Raw genomic sequence first — 14,615 nt, 5'->3', positions numbered from 1 at the left:
TATACTTTGAAATACAGTTTTTTATATATAACCCACAGGCAAACATATCGTATACAACGCAGGACGGTGTAAAGGTAGCCTGACTAGCAATGACCGCAGCTCGTAGCTGGGCTCAAAGCCCGCAGCCACCGCCTGTCTGCTACCAGTTCCCAGCTCAGTGCACAGAGCTGCAACAGCCTGAACGGTGCTGCACAACTGCAGCTACGGGGCCGGTACCCCACCGGCTGCTGCCCCGTGGGCTGCCTACCTGGTATTCCCTTGTGCTGGCGCATCCTGCAGTTTCATCCGTGTGGTGCTGTCTGCAATGCTACATCTTTGGAAATTTGCGGCCCTACCTGCTGTTGTGCAATTGAGAGAGTTGAGAACTACAGGAGCTGAAGACTGAATTTTTTACAGGCTCTTCAACTTTGGCTGTAGCCAGTCTCCCCATGTGACTAACAGTAGATGACACCAGGATAAAGAAAATGAGTATACAGCCCCCTCCCTTGGAAAGACGAGTAGTGTCTCCCACCACATCCACTCCCTTCTCAAAATCCAGCAGATATTAAGAAGAACTTAAAAGAATTTAGCTTCTCCTCAGCTTCTTTAAGCAGCGGTTGTTGTAGTTTCCCCACATTGGGAAATGGGCCTATATTAAGGCTCATCGTGATAAAGCATCTTACTCCATGTTTTCCGATGAAATAATTCTTTTACTCCTGAGAATTTGTTTGCCGTAGAACAGGTCTTGGCCAAGAGCTGCAGGCAGCAAGGAGTGTTCCAAGGCTGAATGCAGATGGTAAGCGGCTCACCATGTGCAGTCACTGAAAGGGTTCGTCTGGGCACTTTTCTCCAAAGTCAGGGGACAGACCTGAACAGATTTAGGTATAAATTCTGATTTCACATCACTGTTGCCTTGAAAACTTATCTTTCAGTTACTTTCTTGTACTAAATTGCTCTACTCTGCTTTCACCTATGTCCACGTTGCCATGGCAAAGTCACTCCTGCATGTATATGTTTTAAATACATAATTTCCAAAGCGCTCTGGATTCCTTTGACATGGTAGGTAGGCATCTATTTTCCAGGTGATTTTCTTGGTTTAGATTTCCACAACAGCATCACTAAAAGCCTATGTACACGTTACATGTTACACATATGAGTACTCTTTAAGCACATGCCTTTTTACAGGATCAAGCATCTACATAACATGTATTTGGTTCCATGCTATTACAATACTGCAAACACAATTCCTTGTGGTGTTCACAGCAAGTATGGAAAATTAAGTTATAGCAGCCTTTGGTTGAAAACAAGAACAGTGCAGCTTTTATCCTTCATAGTATAATATCTCCAAATAAGCTACAGCATGATTTATTTATTTATTCTTGTATTAACACAAATCTCCACTAGCCTGTCACAAGGACCAAACATTTTTCATTTTATAAGTCTGAGAATAAATATAAAAAAATGTCAAAATAGATGGGTAATGCTCTGAACATGCACATTTGTCCTCAAAGTGTTAGCCAGAGAGCTCTTCAAAACAGCAATTATCCAAAAATTGAAAAATTTTTGAATTTTACGCATTGCTTACCTCAAGCAGATTAGCAATGTTCTTTCATTTATTTGTAAGGTACTCTGGAAGCACCTTTTCACTCTAAGAAGAAAGATTCTGGCAATCAGCAGAACATGAAAAGAAGGATAGGATGACTGCTGCAAGTTACAGAACTCTTTACCACTACAGATCCATGCCTTTTTCCTCTCGTTCCAGGGAATTTCATTACCAGAGAACAACAATCTGAGCTGAACATTTGTAGAAAAAGAAAGGGTCTAGAAGTCGTCTGTGAAACTGCTGTTTAACATTATAATGCAATCAATGCTGCGGATGGAGGAGAACACTTTGCTAAGTACAGGTGGTATTCTGGGTGCTGTTTGCTTTCAAGGGGTACCCCTTAGGAGTACATCTCTTCTCCCCCTTTTAACAGATTCAAATACATTCCAGAACTTAGAGAAAATGAATGCTGTCCAAATAGCCAATTCTGGATGCTGTACCATAGAAAATCTATGGAACTATTTAATATATGCAGTATAAACCCAAAGACATAGTCTGTACACAATGCTGTATAGTAGGTTTTACAATAAATAGTAGGAAATCTGTTCTTTTCAGCTACGCTAACACTTCCTAGATGTACACTAGAACACAGGCAATTTTTTGCTATCATAAAATTCTTTTATATCACGGCTGGTGACAGTCAAACTGTTCATATGAACCAGACTCAGGTGACTGTGTTCAGTTTTGTAAGTCCTGTGGAATTAGGCAAGTAGCCCCTTACATCACGAGTAAATAATTTATTTCTTAGCAGGAGTCATGCATTATCTGTCTCAGAAGAGACCATTAGATCTGCTGCTCAAAGCCATTTTTCTGCTGGGAGTTCTTCACGAGTAATAAGGTGCTTGTGAAATAAATTTCCAAATTTAACATCCTAAGCTAGCAAAGCACAGGAGCAGCACCAAACTTCCCCAGCTCACTCCTTCAGGTCGTCAGAAAGCTTCGTGTTTGGTGCAGCATAAGGACAAGATGAGCACGCAGAGTAGTCTCTTTATATCTGCATCACTTTTAGGAGTTTATAGGGAGGAGCATGGGAATAAAACACCTTTTAGAAAGCAGTCAAGGCAAAAGGCATACCCCTCAGAAAGACCTGGACAGAAAAATTAAAGGAAGAATACTGGCTTGTAACAAGCTCTGCCAGTTCTACAGACGTACTAGGACATTAAAACCTGTAGGGGCTACTGGCAGCTGGACTGAAAGTCTGCAGGGGCGGGCACTGGCACATGCATATTGTGCATCTTCAGTCACCAAAGGATGACATTAAATCCAAGGAGTTTAAAGTGTCTCCAAAACTGCTGTTAAGTACAGCTTTTCTTAAGAATAGGTTCATTATGGTAATTATTTTCCGTATCTGTAAATGCACCTAAAGTAGTCATTTGTGTACTGCAGGAAAGGACGAACTTCACCTATAAATAGTTTAGAAAAGATGGACAGAATGGTTTTGAATACAAGAATGTTTTCTCTTCCTGTGTTAGCTTAATGGGATACATGCCAATGCTTTTATGAATTATGAATGCAGCAGTTTTCTTTCCAAATGAAGATGTTGGAAGTCTGCCACTGGAACGAGGTGCTCATATTACATACTGCCAGCAAATTTCTGTTTCTTTAATGAAAACTAGATTATTAAATCACTTTTCTTCTGAAAAACATTACTCTTGCCTATAATGATGTTGCACAGCATATTCTCTAGAATAAAAGAAAAAAAAAAAAAAAACCAAGACCAGGACAGAAAACATTTTGGATCACAGTTCTAACAGGGGAATTCATTTGCTGTGCCCCTGATGTAAATAGCTGTTTGTATACCACCTACCTTCCTCCTTCAAAAAAAAATAATCCGGACTTATGACTGATCAAGCATTTGTTACTAGTCCTATGCCTGTGTTTTTCCCCACAATGATACTCTTTTTAGCTACCTGAAACAAAGTAATTCTTTAAAATAATTGAATCACCAACATTTTTAATGGAAATCTTGCTTGAACATCACTCCCTGCTTAGGACCAGAATTTTGCACTTAAATATGATTCAATTTCTGTTCCATAAAGAATGTAGCGGCATTATGTAAAGTTTGGTTGTTTTCTTTTTTTCCGCTGAGTGACCCCTAAATCTCAAGAACACTTTTAGATGAAGAGAAAGTATTAGTCTGTGACCTTTGACAAATCTGGAGGTCAAATATTCAACATCAAGAAGGTTCAAAGAAAGTCAGTGAGGCTGCAGTGCTTTTCCTGCACAGATTACACAGCTGCCAGCAGTGCTGCAACTGCTCTTTGCCCGTCTATCAGCAAACTGCAATGTTTCTAACAAATCCCAAGGAAAACGTGTCTCATTTAATCATATATATATAATGCAACATATATACCTTCACATTTTGTGTTCACAAGCAATTAATATCTGTTCTTCTGCTAACATCTGGGATTTTACAAGAGGATGCAAAATGCTATTTGTTTCAGGTCATTTTAGTTTAATCAGCAATCCTTTCCACCATTCCCAAACCTGAACCACATCTCAGATCTCATGCGGTGGTACTGCAGGTTTCACAGCGGCATCTCAGATAAAAGGTATGAGTTTTTTTGACTAACAGCTCTCCCTCCATTGTTTTTCTTTGCAATAACTCAGTATCTAGCACGAAGACTGTTAGTTCATACCAAGGGCTCATTTATAAAGATCCCCTGGCTTCCAATTTGCATACACATTTGTTTTATGTTACCTTAGAGTCAAAAAAACCCCAACAACATAATAAAGGGTAATCGGAAGGTAAGTGCACAGAACAATAAATACTGCTGAAACCATATTAAGTCAGAAAAATGTCGAAAAGGAAAAAAAAAATCTGACATGATAAAAAGCAGTGAAATTATGTTTTAAAAAAACCTGTAGCAGAAGCTCTATGGGATTGTTTAGTACTGAAATGTACTTTTTTTTTTTTTAAAAAAAAAAAAAAAGTCTCAAACACACAGTCACACTGCATAACCCACCTGGTTGCATTTTACAAATGGGATGTCAAATCCAGCCAACTTCAGTGTTATGCAGCCTTTGCACCCATGAAAATTAATGGTAAAGCTCTCTATGACATTAACAAGAAGAAAACTAGGCTAAGTACCTTCAGATTTTTCTAGAAGGGAAAATATTACTGCATTCCATTTTCTTTGCTGCACTTCTGTGAGCTGATAGTTTGCTTGCATGATTAAGATATAAAGCTAGTAAATGTTTTAATTCAAATATTATTACAAACCAGAGAGAAGTCAGATAAAACCAGAGATTTTTTATTGCACAAAATAAATTATATAGAAACAATGCAACAAAACAACTTGTATTGTAGGCTGCACAACAGATGTTACAACATGAATATATTTATTGCTTTGAGAAAGGAGCAATTTCAGTGCTAGTAAGCAGATTAGTTATACTTCTTGCTCATCTAGATTTTTCAGAAAATTAATCCAACTGGGCTAGAGGCATCTTGCAGCATATGGGTCAGACCAATTTGTCATTTGTTATCAGCTATTATAAAGGTGCTGTCAACATTCTTGACATTAGCATGAAGCACTCAAATAGTTTAATGTCACTGGTACTGGGCCATACAGGTAGTTACAGAATTAAAAATACCTTTACCTATCAGATGTATTTATACACAAGATTCTAAAAGGTCCATTTACAGGGTTTGCATGAGCTGTTGCTTTAAAATAAATCTTGTTTACAAACGTCAGCGTAGCTTTGAACAGGCACCCCCCCCTCTACATCAAGAGGCAGGACCGTGGGGTTCTGCCAGACTCCCCCCTAGTACCAGCGCTCCCCTTACCTAATCCTAAAATCGCTACTAGTGCTAACTCAGTTATACACGTCTCATTTTTTCCAGGGCCACACTCAGCTTCTAAGGGCTTTAGCACAGATTAAAATAAACCCCCAACATTCCATTGGTAGCACTGGGTGAAATTTACGGTGGTTTTTAAGATACTTCAAAACACAACATATTTGGTTCTTTAAAAGATACAAGACTGCAATACTGGTAGTTGCACTCAAACGGATTTAAGTCTTTAAATTGTTACTTTGTGGACCCTGAGATGCTGACTTCCAATAAATTACTATAGAAATTAGCTCAACAAAAATTATAAAAATGGACAATATTGAAAAAATAAAATGCATCAAAACTGATCTGATCACTTGCAGATCTTTGTGAAGCATGTGTATTAACGGCACTGTGCCGTTACAAGTGTTCATAGTCTGACTGAAACCATCCACCAGTTTGACAATTACACAAGTATTTACTCGGCTGAATTGTAACACTGAATTCTACTGCTAGTGTATACACTCAGTGTTGCAAAACTCATTTACTTATGGGAAGGTTAATGTAAGAAGATTAAATTTAAGCAATATTAGCCACCCATGAAAGGAAATTCAGTGAGGAAGTGGGGCCATTTCAAGTCTTAGCCATAAGGATAATAAAAGAAAGTAGCTCCACTGAGGTCAAGTTGAAGAGCTTAACTCAGCATCAGGCCCATGAGTAGACCCCTGTAGAATCCCATGGGAACAAGTAAATAGATTTTGGACTGCCCGCTAACAACCACAATGGTATTCACCACTCTTTACTGTACTTGAATAAAATCCTTTGCTTTACTGTTTTTTCCCCTGAAACTGCACTAATGCACTATGTTGATCAAAATATAGTTGAGTGAGGTTTCAAACAGATGCAAAATATTACAAGAAATAAGTTACTCTGAATTTAAAAAATACTATTTGTACAAATGCTCAGAAGCTGTAGTGATGCAATCATGTTTCATGTATGTACCCTGCTGTAGCTTCCTTTGGAGGAAAGTATTATACTTGACTAATCTGGCATACTTTTTCATCTGGGGAACTGTTTTTTTAAATCCTGTACATAAAATTCTGTCTCCATTTTATAAAAATGTTTGTAAGTATAATAAGATTCAGCTGAATAACCAAATATACCCTGAAACGTCCATTAAAACACACCCATTGCAAAAAAATTATTAGTATTTTTTGTAATTACTATGAACTAGAAATGTTATAAGACAGCTAATATCAAAGATGGAACACAGCACCACCAGCCTATGTTTTGCAATTAGTTTTCTGATTGGACAGAAAATATATTCTCATCATCAGATACAGTTGATTAAGTTAAGAAATGCATTTAGCCCAGCTGTACTAACTATACAGCTTCACACAGAATAAACATTCCATAAATCAACAGAAAATGCATTTGAGCACAAAAAATAAAAATATCTAAGTGATTCTCTAAGCAGCATTTTGGTTTTGTTTTCTTTTTTTTCAAAACATTAACATAGATAGATATTGGACTGATTAAATATCTACAAGTGCTTTGCCTTTACAAAAATACATATACTCTTAATAGTAGGATAGACTGTCATTAACAATGACCTGTGTTTTCTTTCACTTCAATTTGAATGATTTATAAGCTAAATTTTACAACCACAAAAAGGTTTATTTGTAATATGATGTTATCACTTTTGACAAAAAGCTTAAAACATTTTATACTTTAAAACAGATTAGCAACATAAAAATCACAATATGTTCTATGAGCTCCTAAGTACTGTGAGGGCTGCTTTATTAAAAACTGGTAACCACTGATCAAATGCAAGGAAGCATTAGAACATTATTACTGCTCACCATAGGCTCCTTTCTTATCATAACTTGGATCACAGCTTATATAAGGACACTTAGGCCCCCATCCCAAAATAATAAAAAAAAAAAATTTTCCATTGAGTGTAGCTCTATATCATCTGTTCCGTAGCTTGGAACATCCAACAATTCAGGCTTTGCACTAATTTTAAAAACTGCAAAATATTTTCCTTTCAATAGTTAAGTCTACAGTAAGGGAAAAAATGATGCATTGCTTCATGTTTATTCTAAGAAGCTTGTATTTGAGAAAAAAAATATGATCAGTAAGTTTTTAGAATGAAATATTTCAGTCAGCTAAATAATTAAATTGTCCTTTTACTTTCCAGTTTAGTTAATCACTATCCTGGAAAATGAAATCAAGATATTTGGATTTCTTTATTCTTTCTACTTTAGACTGCACAAGTAAAATAACTGACTTCTTGCTAAATCAATGGTCTCACATCAAGGACAGCAATGCCATTTGCTAAAAAAATATCTATAAAAATCTGTAAAACATACTTAGTATCTTCTCATTATCGTCCAAGTCTGTCCTTTCCACCCTCCAAAATATCACTGAACTACGACTAGAAAACCCCAAAGTAGCTTGGTGAATATTTTGTGCTTTGGAAGGTTTGCAGGATTGACAGCACACTGAAGTTTGTCATCAGTTCACAGGTCAGGTATAGCAGACACATCAGGGAGACAAGCCTTTGTGCTTTGCTTCGGGAACATGAGCTATGTAAACTCAACGAGCTACTTTAGGTCTGTTAACCTTCATGCTACTCCTGTTGGTTTTTTTCCTTTTCTGTTTTGTTTTGGAGACCACTAGGTGTGCCTAACCCCTTAGCCTGGTGACAGGCGGCCACCACCAGTTAAGTTCTCCTTGACTGATTCCAGGTTTAACTCTTAACCACTGCGCTCCAGAGAAGTGTCAGTGCCTTTTCCGAGTCAGTTTCTGGGTGGCTTTACCTTTGGTATTAAATAGGTCCCTTAAAACTACTAGGCAATCAAATTATCCATAAAAATAGTTTATTTTAAAAAAACTTTTTTTTTTTATGAACAAACTAAATATCTGACAACAAAGAGTAATTTAAAATCAATTAGCATCTGGTACTTTTCAGTAAAAAGAGAGCATGTTTCATCTTATCGCATCAAAATTCATGAGACAACAGCAGCAATGTCTACTATACCCAATATAATACAAACCAGAACTTTAGGAGTAGAATACCGTCATAAAATGTGCCTTGCACTTCGATAATAAACATCTTTATTACAACCTCATTTGTAATACAAACCTCAGTATGCTAACTAGCAGCACAAATGTTTTACTGTTGCAGAAATTCTGTTATATAGCAACCTACTCTCAGCTCATACTCTGCTTTCCACTCGCTACCATGAGGAAAAAGGAAAATGCACAGTAACTACTTCTGTTCACCTCATCTGTCAACTGTCACATTATTAACCTTGTTAGAAGCATTTTCTAAAAATACACAATAAAGTTAGTTCAAAGAAAAGTACGCGTAATGGTTCAGATAAACAAGCAAAGTCAAACCAATGCCTCTCTTTGGTTAAAATGTATGTAATGCCTAAAACTTCCACTTGTAGATATCTTTCATTCCAGAATGTCTCCTCCATCCTGAACCTACAGAACTGGGTCTCTTTCTGCAAGTACCAAAGGTAGCCTGGACATTTCCATCCCTCTACAGAGCTCTGCCGTTTCACTGCCGCACTCCAGAACTGTATGGATCTATATAGTTTACTAGAGAATGGAACAACAGCTTTACTCAACTGTAGTAGCAGGCTACCTGAATTCAGAAGATTTACGGCACGTATCTTGGATGGCAGAATCTGTCAGGAATTCATTAATTATTCAATATCTTATTCTGGAGTCTGATGTTTTAATCTGATCTACAGACTGTGTAGCTGGTAGTAAAAAAAGATAAATCAACAGGTAGATCTGCTTATGAAGAAAAATACACTACAACTACAAGATGGTTTTTTTGAGGATATTCCTACAGACGGATGTTTCAGCTCAGGTCTGAAGGCCAGACTACCCACGTCATATAACTATTGGTAACGAGCAGTTAGAAGCTTTTCACTTTTCCTTTAGGGTGAATCAATCCCCTCTGTCCTGGAACTCATGCTGGAACACACTCCAGTAGACTGCAATCCTTCCCCAAACATGTATCTCTAGCCGAACACCTTGTGGAAGCATTACCTTGTTCAAACTGGCTAGAAAGGATTCTAAATGCCGAACTGTGAAAACTTTGTTAAAACCCATTAGAGCTACCCGATGAACACAACCCAACGAGCTGATGCCTTGTGCAGTTTCTCCTTTAGAACTTCACAATGTGTCTACTTGTTGGGCAGCAAATGGGCTCAGGTATGGGAATGGGCAAAAGATCTGTAAGAACCCAGGATTAATTACAGGACAGAGGGTGCCTGAATAGACGTTTTAACGGAGATAAATAATAACATAACATAGCATAAAGTAAAATGAGAGAGGAATATCCTGCATGACATATGCATTTCCAATGGAAGCAAACAGATGCTGCCAACCTGTCTAGGTTAAATGAAGAAACTGGAACAAGCTCTTGACAGTGTATATATGTGCTGTGGATAGGCATGTAAGTCTTAACTGCCTTTGGTCTTCTCCAAGATAAAAATGATCAGTCCATGTAATTAACCAGTATTTTATGTAGCCTCTCTGTAAACAGGGCTCAATCGCTCAATCTATTTATTCTGGGACTTTGAACTGGCTTTGAACAACTGTCTGTTCTCCAGTTGTACCATAGTACCTGCCTGAGCTGGATGCTATTCCTTTTGTTGCAGGCCCTCCCAGAACTATTTTTTCTGTGGAGTGAATGCCTCTTGGTGTCTTCAGTGATATGAAAATGTACAAAAATCACAAATGGAACAATACAACTCATTCACCGGTTCGATTAAAGGACTAAAACCTGGCCTATTTTGTTATTTTAGAGAACAGCAGAGAAGGAAAAATTGCTTACTTCTCTCAAAAAGTCATGCGTAATGATTATACATGGGAGAGATGAGATGAAACTGGACCATTACTTTACCTGCAGCAGAGAAGAAGACCCTAGCTTATATCTAAATGGTATGTGATCAACCTCTTTTCTCCTGCAGATACATACTGGAACTGGTTTTGATAACTGCAGAAGAGAAAAGTCAAATCAAATTGTTGGAACCTATGGAGAATAAAAAAGGAGCAAGATCCAGAATTCAAGGGTCCCTCATGCAGAAAATGAAATAATTTCAATATAGAAGTAATTCTTTTCACATAGTTTCTACCGAGATAATTTAAAATTGAAAAAAAACCCTATCTAATAGAACACATTTTTTTCTGCTTGTTTCCCATGAAAGAAAGCTTCTCAATACAGCATGTCTATGAAATATTCTTGCTGAAAATACTAAGACCATAAATAAAATACCAAAGGAAATATCAGCCTGCCAAATGCAAATAATGGGCTTAAAGGTATTCCGTATTATCAGGCACTTTGCTTTATGTAATGTTTTCAGTAAAGCCAAAGTTATACTTTTTATAATTTTTTTTTTTTTTTTTGCATAATAACTGCAAGCCAGCTGAGTATGCACAATATACTTACAGCACTGCGTACTCCTAGGACCCAAATCCCAGAAGCTTTCATGTGAACGGTACCTATAGTGATAAGTCACTTAGATTATTGTAGTAATCGTATTTGGTATTTCATCCAAATAAAAATATGTTTATATGACTAGGCCCTTAGCTACGAGCAGTGTAGTAATGCATGATGAAAGATACATTTCTTGATTAATCATCTAATTCCATATTGTTTGAGATATTATAGGATCTTGTTTGTAAATTCAAGCTTACAGTTTGTTACCAGAAAAATTCAGCATCCAGCTATGCTCAACAAAAAGTTGCTTATGACTTTCACTAATGAGTCACCCCAGAGTTAAAAGCAGATACAAGTTTTTTCGCTTTCAGGGAAAAAAGCCTCACCACCAAACGTGCCAAATAAGAGACAGCAAGGTTAGGTAGTAGTGTGGAATTTTTTAGGTCTACCTCTGCAGCTAGGTACTGCTGATATGGAAAAGCCACAGAGACACAGTGGCAGCAGCACTTATTTTATATGCCTATTCTTTATAAACATGCAGTGGTTGACACTTTGTCATGGAAGTGCTCGGAAAGTGTGACTGTACGCAGTCATCTGCTCTAGGATGGCATATGGTGCAGTTTTAATGGAATGCTTAGGTACTCGTTTCACTTTACCCCATCTTTGGCACACAGGAATCTGTACATGCATTCTCATCCTCCTATGCTGTTCAGATATTCTTAATTGGCACAAATGAATTAAATATGCATATCTGTAAATACTTGGCACATACGTACTGCATAGGACAGAAATTTCCTGTAAAGAAGGCAACACCTGTCTTATACAAGCTGCCCGGTTAAGATACGTACTTCACTGGCACTTCACTGCTACAGAAACTATTAATCTATAACAGCACTCAGGCACCCTGCCATCAAATCAGAAATGCATAAAGTGTGGGCGGCTAGATCATATGCATTTAATGCCATGATTCTCAGCTGGGAATATTAAATCATATCTGTCAGTATTTTCCATGCTTAAAATGAAGATTTGCCTTCTGCAATCTAGCCTTAAGTCCTATCAAGAAAATACCATGAATTAAACCACTAATTCTGATCAAGAGAATTCATGGTTCTCTGAACTGTGAACACAGAAAGTCATTAAACAGTCAAATCTTCTATTAGTTGCCGTTCAGAAGTCAATACAAAGTAGTCCTATTTCAGGAGTGCCATTAGGTGGTGCAAACTTCCGTGTAAGATAACTTAAAATGGATTAAAAATAATGTGTTCTCCTCTTTTTCAAACAAGTCTGTTCAAATTTGTCAAAACAGCAAGCGTGATTGTTGAGAAAAAAATCGTCCCCTGAACCAAGCAGAAATTATGCTTAAGCGTACTACCATTAGTTTTGTGATAAACTGAATGCGGCATTTTACGTCAAGTGAGTCTACAGTGAAAATTCTAGTATAAAAACACGTGAAATATATAAAAACTGTAAGGTGTCACTGTATGTGCATTTACGAATAATATCCTATTTCTACTGTACAAAACAACTATATTCTAAAGAGAAGAATGATTTGCAATTAGAACGCATGCTCTGCCCTGCCAAGCTACTCCATGAGAAGGGCCTCCATATACACAAAGAATCTCTTTTTCCCTAGAGGCTTTGCAGAGGAGAAGGGCCCTCCCTACATGGAGTATCTTCTTGTTTCTGTCAAATAGCACAACATCTACCGGGTGGGCAAAAAGTGGACCACTCCCTGCAGCCAGCACGTGCACCCCTTCCCATCTACAGTGTGGGCAAACTGGTGCCTGGAGCAGTCAGCACACTGCCTGCAGAAAGGAGCAGCAGCTTCCTAAATGCTTTGCTTCCCCAGGTTCACTGGCATCTGCACAATATGTGCAACCTTGACCTGCAATGGCAGGTTTCCTGAACAGACTGCTACTGACAGTATCTTTTTTTTCTGCATGTCATACGGGCTTTGGAGTGCAATGGTAGAATTCAACCTAACTATATATGGATTCCTCAAGTCATCAGTGTTGGAACTCCTAACATTAAAGGGGCCAGATGTAATACACAACATGGTTACTTCTCCTACAGCAACTCACCAATGTACACAAACGTAAATTTACAAAGGAGTTAAGCCTTGCGTCTGTCTTTTGTACTTGATCCCAAGATAGAATTTTCATTTCGCCTTACCCAAGAACGATTAGCTCACTCTACAGTAGCTTCTGAAAAACTGATTTTGGTTCCTTTTTGCTGTATGCAAAAGGCATAAGAAAACAAATAGTTATTTACAATACTAGCAGGCATGTATTAAGTAGAAATTACATAAAGGTACTGAACTATAAGTAGTATCTCCACAGAATCTGAAGTGAAAAACTCAACTGACTTTTAAGCAGAGCAAAGACAACGGAAGACTACAGAAAACATATGCATTACTATGCTCCCTGCAACACTACCAGGAACCCCAATAAACATTCTATACTAGGACCATTACGCTTGCAATACCTAAGGCAACAATCTCTTTTTATCCAGCACTACCAGGTCTTGGAAAAAAACCCCGACCTTAACAATTATTTTGGTCAGACTGTTTATCTTCAGTATTGCATTACCTCTAATTTTATGGAAATAGTTTTATGATGTGACTTTAACTAATGAAAATTTCTGTAATGAATTCTAAACTCCAGATAGTCACAAGAGATATATAATGTAATTAAAGCTATGTATTATTTTTGTCTTAGCATATTATATATCTCCAACCAATCTCAAAAGGAAATGCTTACTATAAACGGCAATAATGATGTAAAATTTTGCCTTGGTTGTAATCTTATAGTGAAATTTATTTGTTCCATAGACACTTACATTATTTTTAACTTCATTTTTATGGAGGCTTTATTAAAAGAAATGTAATCTGACCAGAAGCCATTCCCTAAAAATAGCTAGTATCCCAAATTCCAGTCTTTAGGGAAACCATAGAAAAGTGCAATCACAAAGGCTGTGATGCTTTTAAGCAATATTAGCAAATTCTATTTAGAAGATTTAAAATTGCTGTTTTGAATTACCATTTTCTGCATCTCTTGTTAAGGGTAATTAATCTTTACTCACTGCAAAAGGACTGTTGCACACTCATGAGTGAGCTATACCTGGACCCATGAGAAGCTTATCAAGAAAAAAGTAGTGGCCCAATCACCACTTCTCTAAATATATTTTCTATACAAAATATTTTCAAGGTATAATCCTCAGTTATTTGTACAGTACTCTATGATTTAAACAACAATATTCAGTAAAATAGTAAGTGTGTGAAACTGCAACACCACATGGAATGAGCACTCTGCCATTTTGCTAGTGTAATCAATATTAGGACCAGAAAAATTTTCTAACACACAAGCAAAAATATTCCATAGTTTTTGAATCTTGACTGTACACATCATGATTTTGGCTATGATTTGCAGCACACTCGTAAGATACACAAATATCTTATGCACGTTTCAGTAGCAGAATGGCACTTGGCTTGCTCTAATAAGAAACAACAGAGATGCAACTGACAATTTTAAGAAAGACAATGTCCTTATTTGCATGCTGAAAATCTGGTTGTGTCCCCCTAATCCAGGCACATCCATTCATTGTGCAATCTGTCGATGGGTAAACAAATAGTGCAGGATTCATCTCAGTGGGATCTGGCCCTTTGGTCTAACCGAAGTCAATTCTAGGTCGATACTGAAGTACCATAGGGTAAGACTAAAAACAAAAGCAAAAGAAAAACAACAAAAACAGACAAGAAAACATGAGGACATAATTCATAAAAACTACAAAGAAAA

At 37.2% G+C, this 14,615-nt stretch overlaps 1 protein-coding gene across 3 annotated transcripts in view; it reads right to left on the bottom strand.

The window, feature by feature from the left end:
* Positions 1-4,815: 4,815 nt before the first annotated feature.
* The window catches only part of PCGF5 (polycomb group ring finger 5), a 93,310-nt gene continuing 83,510 nt past the window's right edge, over positions 4,816-14,615 (bottom strand). For all 3 annotated transcript variants that reach the window (XM_080401713.1, XM_080401715.1, XM_080401714.1), the window contains one exon: positions 4,816-14,535. In XM_080401713.1, coding sequence (XP_080257839.1) covers positions 14,488-14,535 — 48 coding nt within the window. In that variant the 3' untranslated portion in view covers positions 4,816-14,487. The remainder of the gene's footprint in view (positions 14,536-14,615) is intronic.

Source organism: Falco punctatus (genome assembly GCF_963210335.1).
Source record: "Falco punctatus genome assembly, chromosome: 9".
NCBI lineage: Eukaryota > Metazoa > Chordata > Aves > Falconiformes > Falconidae > Falco > Falco punctatus.
Note: the sequence above shows the minus strand (reverse complement) of the source record. Positions and strands in the feature narration are given on the sequence as shown.